At 38.1% G+C, this 18,645-nt stretch overlaps 1 protein-coding gene across 4 annotated transcripts in view; it reads right to left on the bottom strand.

The window, feature by feature from the left end:
• CSMD3 (CUB and Sushi multiple domains 3) overlaps positions 1–18,645 on the bottom strand; it is a 1,152,075-nt gene that overhangs the window by 571,735 nt on the left and 561,695 nt on the right. For all 4 annotated transcript variants that reach the window (XM_054020295.1, XM_054020294.1, XM_054020296.1 and 1 more), the window contains one exon: positions 14,140–14,252. In XM_054020295.1, the coding sequence (XP_053876270.1) occupies positions 14,140–14,252 (113 nt within the window). The remainder of the gene's footprint in view (positions 1–14,139; positions 14,253–18,645) is intronic.

Here is an 18,645-nt window from a genome sequence, read left to right as displayed (position 1 = left end):
TAGAGTCTAAACTTAGTTTCTGCAAAGAAAAATCATGTCTCAGCAACTTCTTATAATTATTCAAACATGTCAATATAGTAGTGGGTAAAAGGAGAACAGTTGACAGTATTTAGACTTTTAAATGATCTTTGGGACAGATATTTAAAAGGTGTTTAGGCACCTAACTCCCATTGAAATTAGTAGAAATCAATGAAATCTGGAAAGGGGTGAAATGCGGTTTGAGCCATGTGAGCAAGATTGCAAAGAACACAAGTTTATTTAGCTTCATCAAGTCCAGAGAACTTCAGTGGGAACTAACCAAGCTAGATGATTGGGTAACATGATGACAAAAGTTCAGTGTTGATACATATAAGTAATGTACATTGAAGATGGAAAAAAATCAAATAAATTAGAAACTTACAGGATTCTAAATTAACTGTATCAACTCAGGAAAGGGACTTGGGCATCACTGTGAGCAGCTCAGGGAAGACCTCTGCCCAATTTCTTTGTTGAAGTCAAGAAAGTAAGCAAGATATTAGGATGCTTAAGGAATGGGATAGAGAATAGTATGGAAAATATTATAATGCCTTTAGATAAATCAATAGCATAGCTTCATCTGGGGAAGGGCTAGTCATCTCATCTCAGAAAATACTGCAGAATTAGTGGGGCCTCAGAGAAGGCAACAAGAAAGATTATGGACATTGAAAAACTTGCATATGAAGAGAGATTGAAAAGATTGGGATTGGTTATTTTAGAAATGAGACTAATAAGAGGGAATGTGATAAAATAATGATATCAAATAATGCATGGAACAGAGAAAGTAGATCAAAAGCTTATGTTCCTTTTGCCTTATAACACAAGGTTATGATTAAAATTAAAGTAACAAATTAAAAAATTGATAAGGAACCATCTTTTTTGCAAAACATTAATAAACTGTGGAACTCACTGCCAAATGAGCTAATTGAGTCTAATAGCTTAACAAGATTCAAAAAGATATGACATTTATATAGATAACAAGATTATCCAGAGTTGTAGTACTTAACTTTAAAAAAGAATGAAAGGAATATAAAACCTTATGCTTTACGGTTTAAACCAATCTCTTAACTACTAGAGAGCAGCATGAGACTTTCATGGAGGACAAATTATCCCACATCTGCCTACTAAGGATTATCGTGCACCTTCTTCTGAAGTATCTGCTGCTGGCCACTCAGGGAGAGGACACTAGATTAGATGACCACTGGTCTGATCCAATATGACAATTCCTATATTACTATACTAGGTTCCATAGAAATCATACAATCCCTAAAAATGGTTTAATCTTTCCTTTAAAGCCACAGAACATAGTAATGGAAATTTGCACCCCTGCCACCTTTGCCACAAGGCTCAAATATTTCCCCAATCCTATCCAGTATCTACTATTAGGAGAAATAGACTGAAAGGTCAACACTACATAGATGACACACAATTCCATCAGTCCTTCCCAGCATTTAATTATACCACAATTCCTCATGCATACAGTATCTGTACAAGAACAGCACCTTGAATAAAGAAGAGTTGGTTAAAGGTAAACCCCAGCAAAATAGAAGTTTTGCTTTAGGCAGAGAAAAATCTTTTAAAGAGCTTGCTACCACAGTGCAGTCCCCAGTGACAAAGGACGTATACCCAGAAATTGTCAGGACAGCCTGCAAGTTAGGGTTTGTCTGGGCTCCTTGCTATATATCTTCTTTGCTGATCACCCCTCCACAAAAATGCCTGTATTTGTTACTACCAGTTTTGGATTATGCCAGTCCAATTTACTTGGGATAGAACGTATCAGCCTTGAGAAAGTTTCAATTAGCACAGAGTGCAGTAGAATGTTTCCTCACCAATATGGGTTCACTCACTTGATTGTAATAAAATATTAACTGTAAAATCCTAGTCCTTTCTTTAAAAGGAAAGAATGGCCTAGGGTGAAGACACCTAAAAGAGGATCCTCTGAGACTGACTACATTCACCAGGTCTGTTCTGCAGGAACAATCTAATTGTCTATTATGGTTGAATGTGCAGGAGACAAGGTTTTCTTGCGGGCTGGTCCTACAGTATGGAACTCACTTTTGCAAGAATTAAGAACTAACACAAACCTCATCACATTCCTGTTCAATTATAAAGAGCCCTTCAACCTTCTCGTGGCAAGTAACAGAAGAGAGAAGACTTACTGTTCTTTCTGAATAAAAATCACATAATTTTTTTTTCCTGTTAAGGGACAGAAAAAGAGAGGAAACACAAACTTTAGTCTGGTGGTGTGTATGTGTGCGGGGTCGTTTTGTTTTAAAACTCTGGATGGAACTAAGATGTCATGGTGATGAGTATGGCCTAAGGACCCGAATAAAAAAGGCTGACCTCAAGTCTGACTCACTATTAGCTTCTTTCAACTTTGACAAAAGGAATTTATTAATTTATTTGTTTTTTTTTTCCCCCCACAGAGATCAAATTAGAACCAAAGACAGACCTATGAGGTCATCTATTCCATCCCCTACAAATGCAGGATTGTTCCACAGAGTATATATATATTATGCATGTGCTTTGTTTCTTATCACTTAATCAGTTTTTATTCCACAAGAGGGAAAAAAGGAACTAACCCTGTGGTTATTTTTTTTTCTACTTAAGTAGTCTCATGTGAGGGAACTTGTCAGAGGACTAAAAAAAAAATCTTTATAAATTATGTGGCATCACTAGGTCTCATATACTATTCTGTTAACTCTTTTAAATAATTCTGTTTACAAGGAAATTCTCCTTTTTGGAAAGTAAATTAGTTTGACCCTCTCCATTTATATTTATGCAGTTGTTGTAATACCATGCCCTTAATTACAGCCTCAATCACTTTCCCGGTTATTGAGGTGAAGTTCATTGGTCTATAATTCTTCAGCTCATCTTTGGGTTCTGTTTTGAGATGGGCACCAAATTAGCTATTTTCTAATCATTTTTGGAGAAGTTACTATTTAAGAATATATTATTATTGTCAATAGTTTTTCTGTTTTGATTTTTAGGTCTTTTCACACCATCAAATGAATAACATGCTGCAATGTTATTTTACATTCGTTATTTAGTAAATAAGCTAAAGATAGCCACGTGTATCCAGGAAGGACAGGTAACTCTTATCAATATTAATTTAATTATAAATCATGCATACATTTAGTTTCCACGACCATATAAAAGACAAAAGCAAAATTGAAAGCTACTTTTTTGTTTGAATTAAAAATGCTTAATTTGGGTGTGGTGAAGTCATAGGTAAATAAAGCATGGAATAGGAAGTTTAAAAAAGTTATTGCTAAATGCAATAAAATACCTTAGAGAGCTGATGTTACAAAACTCAACTGCCATATCTTATTTCTCCATTTAATGTTAATAAATATTTATAGATGGTTTAATAATAGCATTCTATCATAAATTAGTAAAGATATATTAAATTGAAACATATTATACAACAATTAGACATATACTGTAAGATGCTACATGTGTATCTCAGGTATTAGGAAAAAGTATGATAAATGGTTTTATCTGATCAGTTAAATAAGTAGCGTACCGACTTAAGATTGCATTGTATAGTACACAAAGGTTAGAGATCAAATTCCATTTGTTACTTTAACTTTTCCATTTCTTGACTTGACTTCTGAGTGCTTAATATTATCTTACTGTACTTTTTTACTGTTTATGACTTAGATTATTTTATTGGCTTTTGTTTCTTTAAAAAAAAAAGGGGGGGGAGAGAAAAAGTAGCACTCTGGAGAGTGTCTGTCTTCCCTCTTTGGGATTTGTTTCTCAGAGCCTTCCCAGTAGGCTTCGGGGCAGGCCTGAGGAGTGCTCCTCTGCCAATCAGAGGGGAAAAGTCTATAACACACCGAAAAAAAAAGGGGAATACCTTTCTCTGGCCCTCTCACTGGAACAGGTGTTGTCCTGTCACTGGCCCCCGGGTGTCAGTCCTTCCCCTAAACAGGCACTGGTTTTGGGTGTCTCCCCTATGGGGAGGAGTACAGTCTCTCACACTGGAGAAGCCTATCTCCCTGGTGTCTCCAGCCTTGCAGCAGTTTGTCTCCCCCCACCCAGGAAAGAGATTTTAACAGGTTTCAGTCAGCCCTTAATTGGACTCAGGTGTCCCTAATTGACCTGAAGTAACCCCTTCCCAGCTTGTAGGAAAAAGGGCCTTTAGCATTCTAGGGCTAACATACCTGTTTTCCCAGACCTTCCTGCAGCCGTCCAGCCTGACTTTGTCACATTACCTAGACACATTTAAACACTGCCATGTGTGCCATTTAGAAATCAGTGCAAGGAATCACTATTAAAATATCTTTCCGCAGCTAATATTTTCCCTGTTTAGAATAATATTGCCCCAATTAAGTAGTAATTACTACCATTCAATACCCATAGTCTTAAAGTAATTTACTGCCAGATGTCCTAACAATATAGCTGTCTTGATATGCTGCACTCCAAAGATGAGGAGTGGACTGTAAATTTGTTTAAATAGTATATAGCACTTTTATCCACTTTACCATTTCACACATTCTATACATAGATCCAAACTTTCAAAAGATGTCTTTAATGTTGGGGGTCTCTCATTTTCCTTGTCCAAATTTAGATTTTGTGCCAGATTTTCTGGTGTGCTAACTGCTCAGAAATGAAAATCCAAGTATATGTAAATGATTATGGAATTACTTGCACTGTACATTTTTATCTGTCGGTTACTCCCTGACATTCAAGAAATAAAGTTGAGACCAAATTAAACAACACTCTATATCTCCTGTCCTTCTTCTGGCATAGCCGGACAATGCATCTGTTTGCCAAATTCCATCTTCATTCCGGCCAGAAAGGAGGAAAAAAAGACAGCATTCAAGTCCATCTCTTCACAACATCAAAATGCTTTCTCCTCTTAAGTATAGGCTGGATAATACAGTTCCCCTGACACTCCAACTTGTTTTCCTGTCTGGCTGATTTAGAATTGTGTTTCTGCCTTAAATTCTGTTACCGGTCATCTACATAGTTTTTGCACTTTCAGAAAAGATAAACTTCTTCACATGTAACCTTCTAGCAACTTAGAAATAAATATAACCAGGTAGAATCTTCAGAGTCAATAATTCACTCAGCTATTTTAAAACAAAATCTCCAATTCCCTGCTTCCTAAAATGCTAATAATATGCAAGACAGAAACTCTTTTTTTTTTAAATATATCTATTCTGTTATTAGGGACTCGTTCTTAAATCAAGGAGTCAAAAATGTGTCATGACCTTGATGCATTGTTTTCTAATTCAGCTACCCAAATTCCCACTCCCTGAATCTGTGCAGATATAGCTTCCACTTTCATTCTCTGCTCCATTCAGATAATTCTGTATGTCATCTAGTTGATGTGCACCAGTTCCAAATCTTTACTTATAGCATCCTTTAACTCTGCAAAGCCAATTTCCATCCAAAATCTCATACAACTGGTTCTCCGTGTTGTGGATCTAGCAACTTTACCCAAAAGGGCTTGGCATGAAAATATTTTATCTAGGGCATATTGGCTGTTGGTTATATTTTTGTTTGTTTTTGTTGGGGTTTTTTTGGGGATCTATAATGAATAAACACTCTCAAGGACCACAACAAAAAGAATTGCCTTGAAAATGAAGGTTTCTTACTTGTAACGGAGACTCTTTTAGATTGGCTTGCACATTCCCACTCTTTAGATATATGTCAATCAATGCCATTGAAAAGTTCAGCCTTCTATTAGCAGCACCTATTAGAGTGCTCAGGTGCCCCCCTCCCTACCTCTCCTCTCAGCGTTCGAGCACACTCTGAGGGAGAACCTATAAAAGGGGCAAGGCAGATGTCGCCGCCTCAGTTCATTCCATTGCTAATGCAGAATCATAGTTAGCTGGGATTCTGCAGAAGAGGGAGGGGAAAGGGAGTATGAAGAACCCTTGTAAAAAAGTAACCAACCGTAATTGAAAGAAAGAAAGAAAGAAAGAAAGAAAGAAAGAAAGAAAGAAAGAAAGAAAGAAAGAAAGAGAAAAATTGTGGGTAACGACTGCAGAACTGATCTACCAAACTGGGCATCTGATCTAGCTGCAATATTTAAGACATAATTCTTAGTAAATGTATTGAACTTAATACGACCATTTAATAAATTTCAATTAGTGGGACATGCCTTAAATATGCTATAAAATCAGCCATTGCTCTAGTGGAGTGTGGAACAGCGGGGAGACCACGAGGCATTGTTATAACTTTCTACTATACACAGCCAACACATCTAGATGATGTTTCAGTGGAAATGGTATTTCCCTTATGGTTACTCATATATGAAACTGTTTGTGAAATTCTAAAATCTTTGGTCCTATCTAAATAGAAAGTTAGCACTTTTTTATCATCCAAACAATGTAATTTTTACTCCGTCTTATGTAAATATGGTCTGGGACACCTGTAGAGTAATGGATCGATTAATATGGAAATTGGAAACAACTTTAGATATAAATTTTGGGTAGGGACAAAGAATTACTTTATCTTTATGAAAACTTGTAAATGGAGAGCCAGCCATTATGGCATGAAGTTCACTGACCCTCCTGGCTGAAGTTATTGCATAAATGTGGTTTTAATTGAAACATGAAATAGAGAAGAAGAAGAAAATTTTGAATGATGGAGACAAAGCTTTGTTAGCACAAAGTTTAAATTCCATGAAGCTCTCTCACAGGGAGATAAAGATTTAGCAAACCTTTCAGATACCTCTTGACAATTCTGTGAGAGAATAAAGATTTACCATCTACTGGTATATGGAAAGTTGCTATTGCAACTAGATGTACCTTGAGTGATCCAGTAAATAAACCCTTATTCTTAGAAACAGCAAATACTCTCTTATGGATTGAATAAGAACTGACCCAGTACCTCATAATGAATATCTTTTCCATTTTAAATAACTTTTCCGTGTTTATTGTCTTCTAGCTTTACCTAAAGCACATTGTACATCTGCATCCTATTGCCCACATTGTCAGATGCAACTAAAGTGGATCTGGATAGTACGCTACCCGTTGCTGCTGTCACAGGTGGTCTGGTGATATTGGTAAGCATTTGTAGCCTCCTTTGGAAAGAAGGAGTCAGTCTGTTTACTACTGTCTTGGCTAAGTTGGGGTAATAAGTATCACCCCAGTTTGGATTAATTTTGTCTGAACTTCACAATGTTCAACATTAGAGGGAATGGTAGGATAGCATAAATCAGCTCTGTACCCCAACTGAGGAGGAATGTATCTGTAGGAAGTGAGCATCTGCTCATTATCTTGAACAATAATGAGGGCACTTGACATTGAGCCTTGTGGCAAATAGGTCTATATTTGGTATACTCCAAAGAGGAAAAAAATTTCCTGTACCACAGTCTCCTTTAAGGACCATTTGTGCATCTGGGAAGAGTCTCTGCTTAGTTAGTCTGCTAACTCTTTGAGAGATCCTCCACATGCAGAACTACTGTATAAATCTTGTGCATTATATATCAATCCCAATACCAATTGCCTCTTTGCAAAGCTGTGATGACTGAGTCCCTTCCTTTTTGTTTACATAGTATATTACCATCCTATTGTCTGTGGCCATTTGAACCAAGATCCTTGCACCTGAAGAAGGAATTATCTGAGTGCCAAACAAATTGTTATTAGTTCCAGAACACTGATATGAAGGTGACACTTGCTGATTCCACAGTTTTTTTGTTAACACATTTGTTAACCCTGGCCTGTTTTGAGGTGTCTTTTGTAATTTTCATGGAAGGAGAGAGAGGATTGATGCATGTTCCTGGTCCAACCAGCATAACAGAGGTTTCTGGATTTTCTTTGGAATGGTAAGAATTAGATTCATGTTGTCTACTGAAGGTCTGAACCTTCTTGCCAAATTGTGTGGAAGTGGTCACATTCTTAGTCTTGCATAGGGCATGACATAAGTATTTGATTCATAATACCCAGTAGGAAGAGCAAGAAACTTACTCTCTGAGATGGACTCTAAAGCAGAGACGGAATGTTAGATTTCAGTTTCAGAAATTTCTTCTCCAGGAGATAAATCCTCACCATGCTGGAGTTTAGAAGTGCTCCTATGAAAAAAATATTTTGTGATGGGTTCAAAAGGTATTTCTGTTAATCCAAAAGCCCAAGTTTTGGAATAGAAAGCATGTGACTTGAGTGACTCCTTTCTGATCATCTTCAGAAGATCCTTTTTAGGAGTCAATTGTCTAATGAAAAAGAAAAATCCCTTGTCTTCTCAGAAAAGCTGACACTACAGACTGACATTCTGCAAATACTTGAGGTGCAGTAGAAAGGCTAATGGGGAGAATCCTGTATTGGAAATAGTCATGCCCTATGGCAAAAAGAAAGATAATTCCTGCGTGATGGTCTTATCAAAGTGAGTGTCTTTGGTTTACTACTCTCAATCTCAATCTAGATGGGAGAAAGAAGGAGGGGGATAATGGATCCTAGTGTTATCATTTTGAAGCAAAACTTTCAGATGTATCTGTTCAGTTCCTCAGATCCAGGATTGGACAAAGACCACCAACTTCCTTTGGAAGTAGGAAATATCAGGAGTAGAAACCTTGTTATATGAGATCTACAAGAACCTCCTCTATTACTCCTTCTTTTAGTAGAGAATTGATTTCCATTCTTAACACAGACTCATGAGAGGGGTCCCTGGATAGGAAGGGAGAGGGAGGGTTTTGAACTGGATGGTATAACCATCTTTTATAGTGTCCAAAACCCATATGTCCATAGTGATCTTTTGCCACTCATTGTAAAAACAGCATAAACTGACTCCAAATGTTAGGGAAACAGAATTCAAGGTTGAATTATTGTTCTTAAACTTCATATAATCATAGAAGTGTAGGACTTTAAGGGACCTCAATAGGTCATCTAGTCCAGTCCCCTGCACTCAAAGCAGGACTATGTAATAACTAGACTATTCCTGACAGGAGTTTTCTACCTTGTTCTTAAAATCTTCCAATGACAGATATTTCACAATCTCCCTAGGCAATTTATTCCAGTGCTTAACTGTGACAATTAGAAATGTTTTCCTAATGTCCAACCTAACCCTCTTTTACTGCCATTTAAGCCCATTGCTTCTTGTCCTATCCTCAGAGGTTAAGGAGAACAATTTTTCACCCTACTCCTTGTAACAACCTTTTATGTACTTGAAAACTGTTATCATGCTCCCATCCTCAGTCTTCTCTTTTCCTGACTAAACAAACCATTTTTCCCCATCTTTCATGTGAGACAGTATCAAAAGCCTTACTAAAGTCAAGATATACCACATCTATTGCTTCCTCAGTGAGGTCTAACTGCACTTAAAGAAGAAGTGAAGATAAATACTTTTGTCTCATATTGGATTTCAAGGGATGCCTTTTATATTGTTAAGAAGCATTTAAGTAGTGCTGATTCTGGTATTGCTGTCTGCCTTTATTGAGGAAGATAATAAAAAGATATCTAAGGATGAAGAAAATAATTTTCTTCCTAAATAATCTAATGTTTTTCCTCTCTGTCACTGGGAGTAGAATATAAATACCCCATTTTTGATTGTTGCAGTCACTATCTGAGAATTAGGGGCAGGATGCATGTGAAAACAAGAAAACCCATCACACAGGATCTGATAAAGTTTATCTGCTTTCTTAGCAATTGGTTGGCAGAAAGATGGAATATTCCATATTGATTTTGCTGGCTGCCAAAGACCCTCCAGAATGGGGAGAGCAACTTTGATTCTAGAGGTATTTCCAAGGATGTAAAAACCAGGATGAGGAATCCCCTCCAGTAAAACAAAAGCCAATTTTAAAGTAGAAATCATTCTGCTGACTAACTTGTGGAATTGAATACCATCCTCAGAAGTTGAGGGAGCTGAGGCTACTCCTATATTTTCATCTGGAGCGGAGATGCCCATGAGTTCATGGTGCTGTTGCAAAATCTTGATTTGTGGAGTTGCAACACATTTCTCTTCCTCATCATATAAGATGTCTTGGATAACCATAAGGGGCCTTGATATGGGATCCATTAGAGTGGGATCTGAGTGTCCCAGATCCAAGTGTCTTAGACTGAGCGTCCTGGATCTGCAAAAATATTCCTGCCTCAGTGCAGATGCAATGTGCTAGCTCTTGAAACAGGTTGAGATGGAAACTCTGGATTTGGGCAGAATGGCCAAGGCATCCAGAAATGCACTTCCCAGTCCTTCCAGCTTGTCCAATCCAGTACAATATCACAGTTAGGAGAATGTATGCATTTACAATACTCCATCTCAGAAGAATGCTCCTTAGAAAGTTAAGGATCTGGATAAATGGTTGGATCCAACTCTTCCTCTGAATGAGGGTCCAAGCTCAGATCTGACAAGGAAATAATTGGGTACCACTGAGGTAGGGATCTGCAGTAGTGTCAGAGGTGACAGGGGTCTTGGGATTTTGAGGCAATATAACCAAGGACTCGCATGGAATCTGAAGAAGGCTCACATCCATCCATGATCAGCAGCTGGAAGGAACTGATGGGCTCAAACACTGAGGCGAGGAGGGAGAGGAGGCATATGAGCACTCTAACAGGCACTGCTAACAGAAGTCTGCACAATTCAATGGCACCAGCTGGCACATATTCCAAAAGTGGGAATTTGCAGAGGACACTTGAAGAAGAATCTAGCTCCAACTTCCAGCTGAACAGAACTACTTTTCAAACACATAGGCACTCAGATACCATGGAGGTATTCAAATTGCATCATGGTGATGAGGCAGTATAAAGTATACCATTTATGGAAAAAATAAAAGTTTAGGTAGATTATTTAAATAGGTATGCAAATACACACATAGAAGAACAAAATGGAGATGAGACTATAACTGGTCATCTTTGTGCTCTCCTTTCTATCTACACACATAACATTAGTTTAGTTATTGAAGAACTACTATTTCTGTGACAGAATAAATGTACAACATGAATAAAATGTCATGTGTATAATAAGACACTGTCCACAAATGACCTACCCTCTAAAAGGGAATCATGTAAATAATGGAAGAAGGTATTTAAGCTGTGCAAAATCTCTAAATCAAACCTCAAATTCTCTTTCAAATTTACCTACTGTTCAAGGTTTGCTGTATTCACAAACTGCACCCTCTGCCTCTGAAATATGGTGAATATGAACTTGGGTTTTGGTGTGTATTTGTCTGCTCTGCATGCTTCATAATCCTGTCCACCTTCTCCTCTCAGCAGCTGCTTGCTTTTAACGTAATTAAGACTGGACTTCCTTCTTACATTAGCTGTCTTAAGGGGGACCCTGTACTTGGAGAGTCAGTATGGTCCTTTATGAGCTAAAATTATGCTAGTCTTGGTTTTGAGTATGGTCCCTAAATATCATGGTGATGGATTTATTAGAAATATTATACATCAATATCCTCATGCAGCTCATTCCTCCTAGGGTGTGGGCTGTTTCCCTTATCTCAATACTTAGAGTGCCTCGTACAGGCAGAGGGCATGATGCCTTCCAGATCCACCCCACTCCCTGCTCACCCTGCCAAAAAACTGTCAAGAAGGAACAGAGAAGAATCTTTGTTCTTCCTGCTTAGCAGCTGCACTGAGCTCACAGAGACAGTCAGAACTCTTAGTTGGTAAGCTCTAGCAGAAGATTTGCCAAGGTTCCCTAGAATGTGGCAGCCTTGGGTTTCCCTAACTACCATGCTAAAGATTGAAGAACTTTTCTCAGCCCTAGCTCAGTAGAGATAGATAGCAAGGATGTGTGGATTTGTTCCCACTTATGCTATATAACTGAGTTGTTTAACTTACCCAGAATATTCTTTAGGATGGAAGGAAGTGGCAATCCATACTGAGTGGACTTCAGAAGACCCCTTTAGTATACCAACCACCCATCAACACCAAGGACCAGAGGGAAGCACTGGAAGGAGTCAGATAGGCCCAGGAGAAATTAACATATGTGTATAGAGGGTACAGTGTGTGGCAGCTCATGTTTCCTCCAACCGACAGAAAGGTTAAATGATGGACCAGACTTGTTAGGGGAAAGAGAGCACCAGATGAGTAGTCTTTGTGATGGGGAGAAGGAGGAATGATTCAAGGGTAGAATAGTGGGTACCATCTGTATTGGGTTCCCCAAGGAGGCTTAATCCTCCAAGCCTTCAGGTATTGCTTCACTCTCAACTCTTTTTGAAGTAAAATGCAAGTTCATATTGTTCTAGTATCATTAATGAATACACTGCAATTAGACAGAAGCATAATCTTATTTTATCCTTTAAATCTGCTCCTCCACTTCTGACATACCTCCATATGCCCAGGTCCACATCTCTTCTTATCACATTGATACCTCCTACATATGTTCTATAGATACCTTAAATTTAAATGGCAAAAAATGAACTTCTAATCTTTTCTCCTAAACCCTCTCATCTCCTCAATTGCTCCATCATTACAGCTCCAACCTATCAAGCTTGCAGTATTAGAATTTTATTTTACTTTTTTTACTTCCTCCTCAGATCCAGATTCTCTCCAAATCTACTTACTTTTTGTGCATACTTCTTAAATATTTCCCCAAATACATCCCCATTGGCAAAACTACTGTTTTCTTTGTTTTCCTTCACCCAAAGTACAGAAACCTCCACGTTTCCAGCATTTGTGACACTCACAGCAACTCTTTTCAATATATGCAACGTTCTGCAACTAAATAACCTTCTCCCACTGCTCTGACCCTATCCTCAAATCTCCTTTCTTGGTCCCAGTGTTCTCCTGCATTAAGCTAATACCTGCCCTTATTTGTAAGGCTTGCCATACCTCTGACCCTGGCTATATCTCATCTCCTGTCCCTCCCCACTTTGCTCTCTGGGCTCTGTTCACTCTTTTGGTCTAGTTACTCCCTATTGCTTCTCCTCACAAGCTCACTGTCACACTGTCTCCACACTGCCTTCTTCTTACACCTGAGATGACATCATTCTACTGGTACACCAAGCATCCTCACCTCCTCCTTCAAATCCCTGTTTAACACCTATTTATTTTCAGATTGCCATCCAGCACTGACAAACTCCTTTGTGCTCACTTCTCCATTCCTCTCCCTGACCTAGATCTTTATTTTAAAATATCAATGTGGAAAAGACACTATATGACTCACATGATTATTAGCTTTGACCCTTGCCCTTTCTTTCCACCTTTCTTTATTTGCTCTCACCACATTTTCTGTTGCTCTAATTTAGCTACTAGGCTCTGCAGGGCAGGGACAATGTCATTTTAAAATCTGTGTCAAGTACCATGGGGCTATGGTGATATATCCGTATACCATTACCTCTGTAAGAAAATAAAACAATAATTGTCTTTATTTTTTCTCTTTACTATTAAACTTTTGGGTGAAACTGATGCTTATGCCACATAGATCACCTAGGGTGAACAAGAGGATCACACATGTTGTTGTGGCCAAAACAGACAAAGTCATGCGTCACTGACAACTGCCCTCTAACCTGACTTGATGGTTGTCTGAGGGATCCACACTTTGCTACCGTACATTGGCTTGGCAAGCTCTGCATCCGATAAGAAGACGACCACATAGCTACTGATACATCCTCACAACAGCAACAGCATTTTCATCTTATATACCACATATCCTCCTCATGCCAAACCAGCTCAAGAACCTTGTTAGTTAAGTTTTTTTACACAACTGACTGATATACCTCAATCTCAACCCATATTATTCCAGACTTGGGCATCTGTTCAGATTGTTGTGATAGGCCTGGGGGTCAGGCACAGAAGAGTTTAGAAACTCATCTTTACATTTATTTAATATAAATCAAATTAAATCAAATTACACCTAGACATATCACATACATTATGGAATGAGCTAATTTCTCAAGTGGAAATATATTTGCTTGTATCAAGTGCCTGGATTTAAATAATCACAGAAGTATTCTATTTCGACTTTTCTACAATATAGAACATACAATAAATAATAACAAACCTACTTTTCAATTGTATTCTGAGGACTCAGTCCTTCTAAGGACACAATCAGACATTTATAGATCTGCTATACAGAGCTCCATGCACAATCAGGGCCTAAGACATTTGGATGCTTCCAGTATTACTGAATAGAGAATGGAAAGCATTTCCTAGCATGAAAAATAAACCTTATCTAATATTTGCTTATATTTATGTACTGCTAAGCATGTCCACAGTAGCTTATTGTTACCTTTGTAGTTCACCTTGAAGCCAATTGAGCCCACACTTTCATCCGTTTGAAGGTGTAACCACATCTGACTGTTCATGCTCACAATTAAATCTGGTACAAAACTTCCCGTTAATCTAGAAGAAAAACAAACAAAAATAATATTTAATGAGAAAATCATCTGGAATTAAATATGAGTTTGTCACAGATATAAAATCCAGGTAAGGAAGCCTTAATTACAGCCCTCTGAGAACCACAATATTCAGGTACATAAAAATGATTATGAGAAAATTAATAGTTCTTAATCAGTTAACTGTTTTTGGTTTGCAACAGTAAAAAATAAAATCAGATTAATTTTGTTTCATCTGTGCCATTGACACTTAGATTTGATAGAGGAAAAAGATAGAATCTATTCATTTTTTTAAAACAAATCTTTCTTTTTTTAATCACAGAATGTTACTGCTTTGTAATCATAGAATCATAAAACTGGAAGGCTCCTCGAGAGGTCATCTAGTCCAGTCTCCTGCACTCAGCAGGACTAAGTATTATCTAGACCATTCCTGACAGATGATTGTCTAACCTGCTCTTAAAAATCTCCAATGATGGTGTGACATTGAACTTCATATGTTTTATGGAAATATGCTTATGAGTGTGAATATGATGTAACTGGAATATGCTTTATGCAAAAGGTCTCATAACAAAGGTTATAACCTACTGAATATATGCCTCCTATTTGTAAGCATGTAACATTCTTGTATCTGAAGCTACAAATATGAAGTATAAATCATTTACATTTATATGTCTGAGGACATATTGTAATTATGCAAAGTGTGGGCCATTAATGGTGGTTTAGAATCTTGATGGCACCCATTGACTAGGACAATTGGTTGCAAATGGTTTATTTACCTGCAAACCTTCCTGTGTACGTGTGGGCCAACCCACGATGAATGGAGACTAGGGGACTTACAGTGACATGTGACCATGTCGCATGAGACTGGAATCCATCTTAATCCTTGTACTTTTCCATTGATGAGGCAGAGGTGGGGACAAGCACAGACAAAAGATTCCCGCCTTGTGCCAAAGATTTAAAAGGGGGTTGAGCGGGACAAATGGGGTGGCCAGTCATGAGAAAACCCCTGCTTACTACCTGAGATGTTTGCTGGATCTAACAAAGACTGTACCAGGGGAAAGGATTGGGTCCAGACTAGGACGGAGTCTAGTCTGTGAAAGAAGCTTATTGGAAAATCTTTGAGGGTGAGATATTACCTGTAATCAGTTTCTTAATGTATTAGGCTCAGACTTGCTTGTTTTGTTTTCTTTTGCTTTGTGATTTACTTTGTTCTGGCTGTTATTACTTGAACCCAGTTAATCCTACTTTTTATGCTTAATAAAATCACTTTTCTTTATTAATAAACCAAGAGTAAGTGATTAATATCTGGGTGAGTAAACAGCTGTACATATCTCTCTATCAGAGAGGCAAACAATTTACAAATTTACCCTGTATAAGCTTTATACAGAGTAAAATGGATTTATTTGGGGTTTGGATCCCATTGGGAGCTGGGTGTCTGGGTGCTGGAGACGGGTAACCTGCTGAGCTGTTTTTAGTTAAAGTTTGCAGCTTTGGGAGCGTGGCCCAAACCCTGGGTCTGTATTGGACCAGACTAGCATGTCTGGCTCAACAAGACAGGGTTCTGGAGTCCCAAGCTGGCAGGAAAAATGGGCTCAGAGATAATTTCAGCACATCAGGTAACAGTCCCAAGGGGATCTCTGTGACCAAACCTGTCACAGATGGAGATTCCACAACCTCCTTAGGCAATTTATTCCAGTGCTTAACCACCCTGACAGTTAGGAATTTTTTCCTAATGTTCAAACTACACCGCCCTTGCTGCAATTTAAGCCCATTGCTTCTTGTCCTATCCTCAGAGGTTAAGAAAAAAAAATTCTTCCTCCTCCTTGTAACAACCTTTTACATACTTGAAAACTGTTATCATGTCCTCTCTCAGTCTTCTCTTTTCCAGATTAAACAAACCCAATTTTTTTTCAATCTTCCCTCATAGGTCATGGTTTCTAGACCTTTAATAATTTTTGTTGCTCTTCTCTGGACTTTCTCCAATTTGTCCACATCCTTCCTGAAATGTTGCACCCAAAACTAGACATAATACTCCATGTGAGTCTTAATCAGCGCAGAGTAGAGCGGAAGAATTACTTCTTATGTCTTACTTACAACACTGCTGCTAATACATCCCAGAAGGATGTTCGCTTTTTTTTCAACGGCATTACACTGTTGACTCATATTTAGCTTGTGGTCCGCTCTGACCCCCAGCTCCTTTTCTGCAGTACTCCTTCCTAGAAAGTCATTTCCCATTTTGTATGTGTGCATCTGATTGTTCCTTTCTAAGAGGCGTACTTTACATTTCTCCTTATTGAATTTCATCCTATTTACTTCAGACCATTTCTCCAGTTTGTCCAGATCATTTTGAATTTTAATCCTATCCTCCAAAGCACTTGCAACCCCTCCCAGCTTGGTATCATCCGCAAACATTATAAGTGTACTCTGTATGCAATTATCTAAATCATTGCTTAATCCTTGATATTGAACAGAACCGGACCCAGAACTGATCCCTGAGGGACCCCAGTCATTGTGCCCTTCCAGCATGATTGTGAACCACTGATAACTACACTCTGGGAATGGTTTTCCAACCAGTTTTGCACCCACCTTGTAGTAGCTCCATCTAGGTTGTATTTCCCTAGTTTGTTTATGAGTAGGTCATGCGAGACAGTATCAAAAGCTTTATTAAAGTCAAGATATATCACATCTACTTCTTTCCCCCATCCAGAAAGCTTGTTACCCTGTTAAAGAAAGCTATCAGGTTAGTTTGACATGACTGTTTTTTGACAAATCCTTTCTGACTGTTACTTATCACCTTATTATCTTCTAGTTGTTTGCAAATTGATTGCTTAATTATTTGCTCCATTATCTTTCTGGGTACAGACGTTAAGCTGACTGTTCTGTAATTCCCTGAGTTGTCCTTATTTCCCTTTTTATAGATTGGCACTATATTTTCCCTTTTCCAGTCTTCTGGAATCTCTCCAATCTTCCATGACTTTTCAAAGATAATTGCTAATGACTCAGATATCTCCCTGAGTATTCTAGGATGCATTTCATCAGGCCCTGGTGACTTGAAGACATCTAATTTGTCCAAGTAATTTTTAACTTTTTCTTTCCCTATTTTAGCCTCTTCTGACCCTACCTCATTTTCACTGGCGTTCACTATGTTAGACATCCAATCACCACCACCTTCTTGGTGAAAACCAAAACAAAGAAGTCATTAAGCACCTCTGCCATTTGCACTTCTGTTATTTCCCCCCGCCCCCTTTGAGTAATGAACCTACCCTGTCGTTGGTCTTCTTCTTGCTTCTAATGTATTTGTAGAATGTTTTCTTGTTACCCTTTATGTCTCTAGCTAGTTTGATCTTGTTTTTTGCCTTGGCCTTTCTAATTTTGTCCCTACATACTTGTGTTATTTGTTTATATTCATACTTTGTAATTTAACCTAGTTTCCACTTTTTGTAGGACTCTTTTGATTTTTAGATCATTGAAGAACTCCTGGTTAAGCTAGTGTGGTCTTTTGCCATACTTCCTATCTTTCCTATGCAGTGGGATAGTTTGCTCTTGTGCCCTAAATAATGTCTCTTTGAAAAATTGCTAACTGTCTTCTATTGTTTTTCCCCTTTAGACTTGCTTACTTACTAACAAACTCCCTGAGTTTGCTAAAGTCTGCCTTCTTGAAATCCATTGTCTTTATTTTGCTACCATTCCTTAGAATCATGAACCCTATCATTTCATAATAACTTTCACACAAGCTACCTTCCACTTTCAAAATCTCAGCCAGTTCTTCCCTATTTGTCAAAATCAAATCTAGAACAGCATCTCCCCTTGTAGCTTTCTCCAACTTCTGAACTAAAAAAAAAAATGTCTCCAATACACTTTAAGAACTTATGGGATAATTTGTGCCCTGATCTGTTATTTTCCCAAAAGATGTCTGGATAGGTGAAGTCCCCCATCACCACCAAGTCCTGTGCTTTGGATGATTTTGTTAATTGTTTAAAAAGACTCATCCACCTTTTCTTCCTGGTTTGGTGGAGTGTAGTAGACCCTAGCATGACATCACCCTTGTTTTTTATCCCTTTTATCCTTACCCAGAGACTTTCAAGAAGTCTGTCTCCTATTTCCAACTCAACCTCAGTCTGAGTGTATACGTTTTTAATATATAAGGCAACACCTCCTCCCTTTTTCCCCTGTCTATCCTTCCTGAGCAAGCTGTACCCTTCTACACCAATGTTCAAGTCATGCTTATTATCCCACCAGGATAATCTTCTTGTTCTCATCATAACCTATCATGGCAGCAATAACATAGGAAAAGAAAAAAAATAACTGAAACATAGAAAAAAGATTAAGGGCCTGACTGCAGAACCCTTACTCATGTTAGTGAGAAATTACTCATGTAAGTGGTTCCCTATCCTTCACTT

This window comes from Malaclemys terrapin, chromosome 2 (assembly GCF_027887155.1).
Source record: "Malaclemys terrapin pileata isolate rMalTer1 chromosome 2, rMalTer1.hap1, whole genome shotgun sequence".
NCBI lineage: Eukaryota > Metazoa > Chordata > Testudines > Emydidae > Malaclemys > Malaclemys terrapin.
The sequence above is the reverse complement of the archived record's forward strand: the minus strand, read 5'-3'. Positions and strand labels throughout refer to the sequence as shown.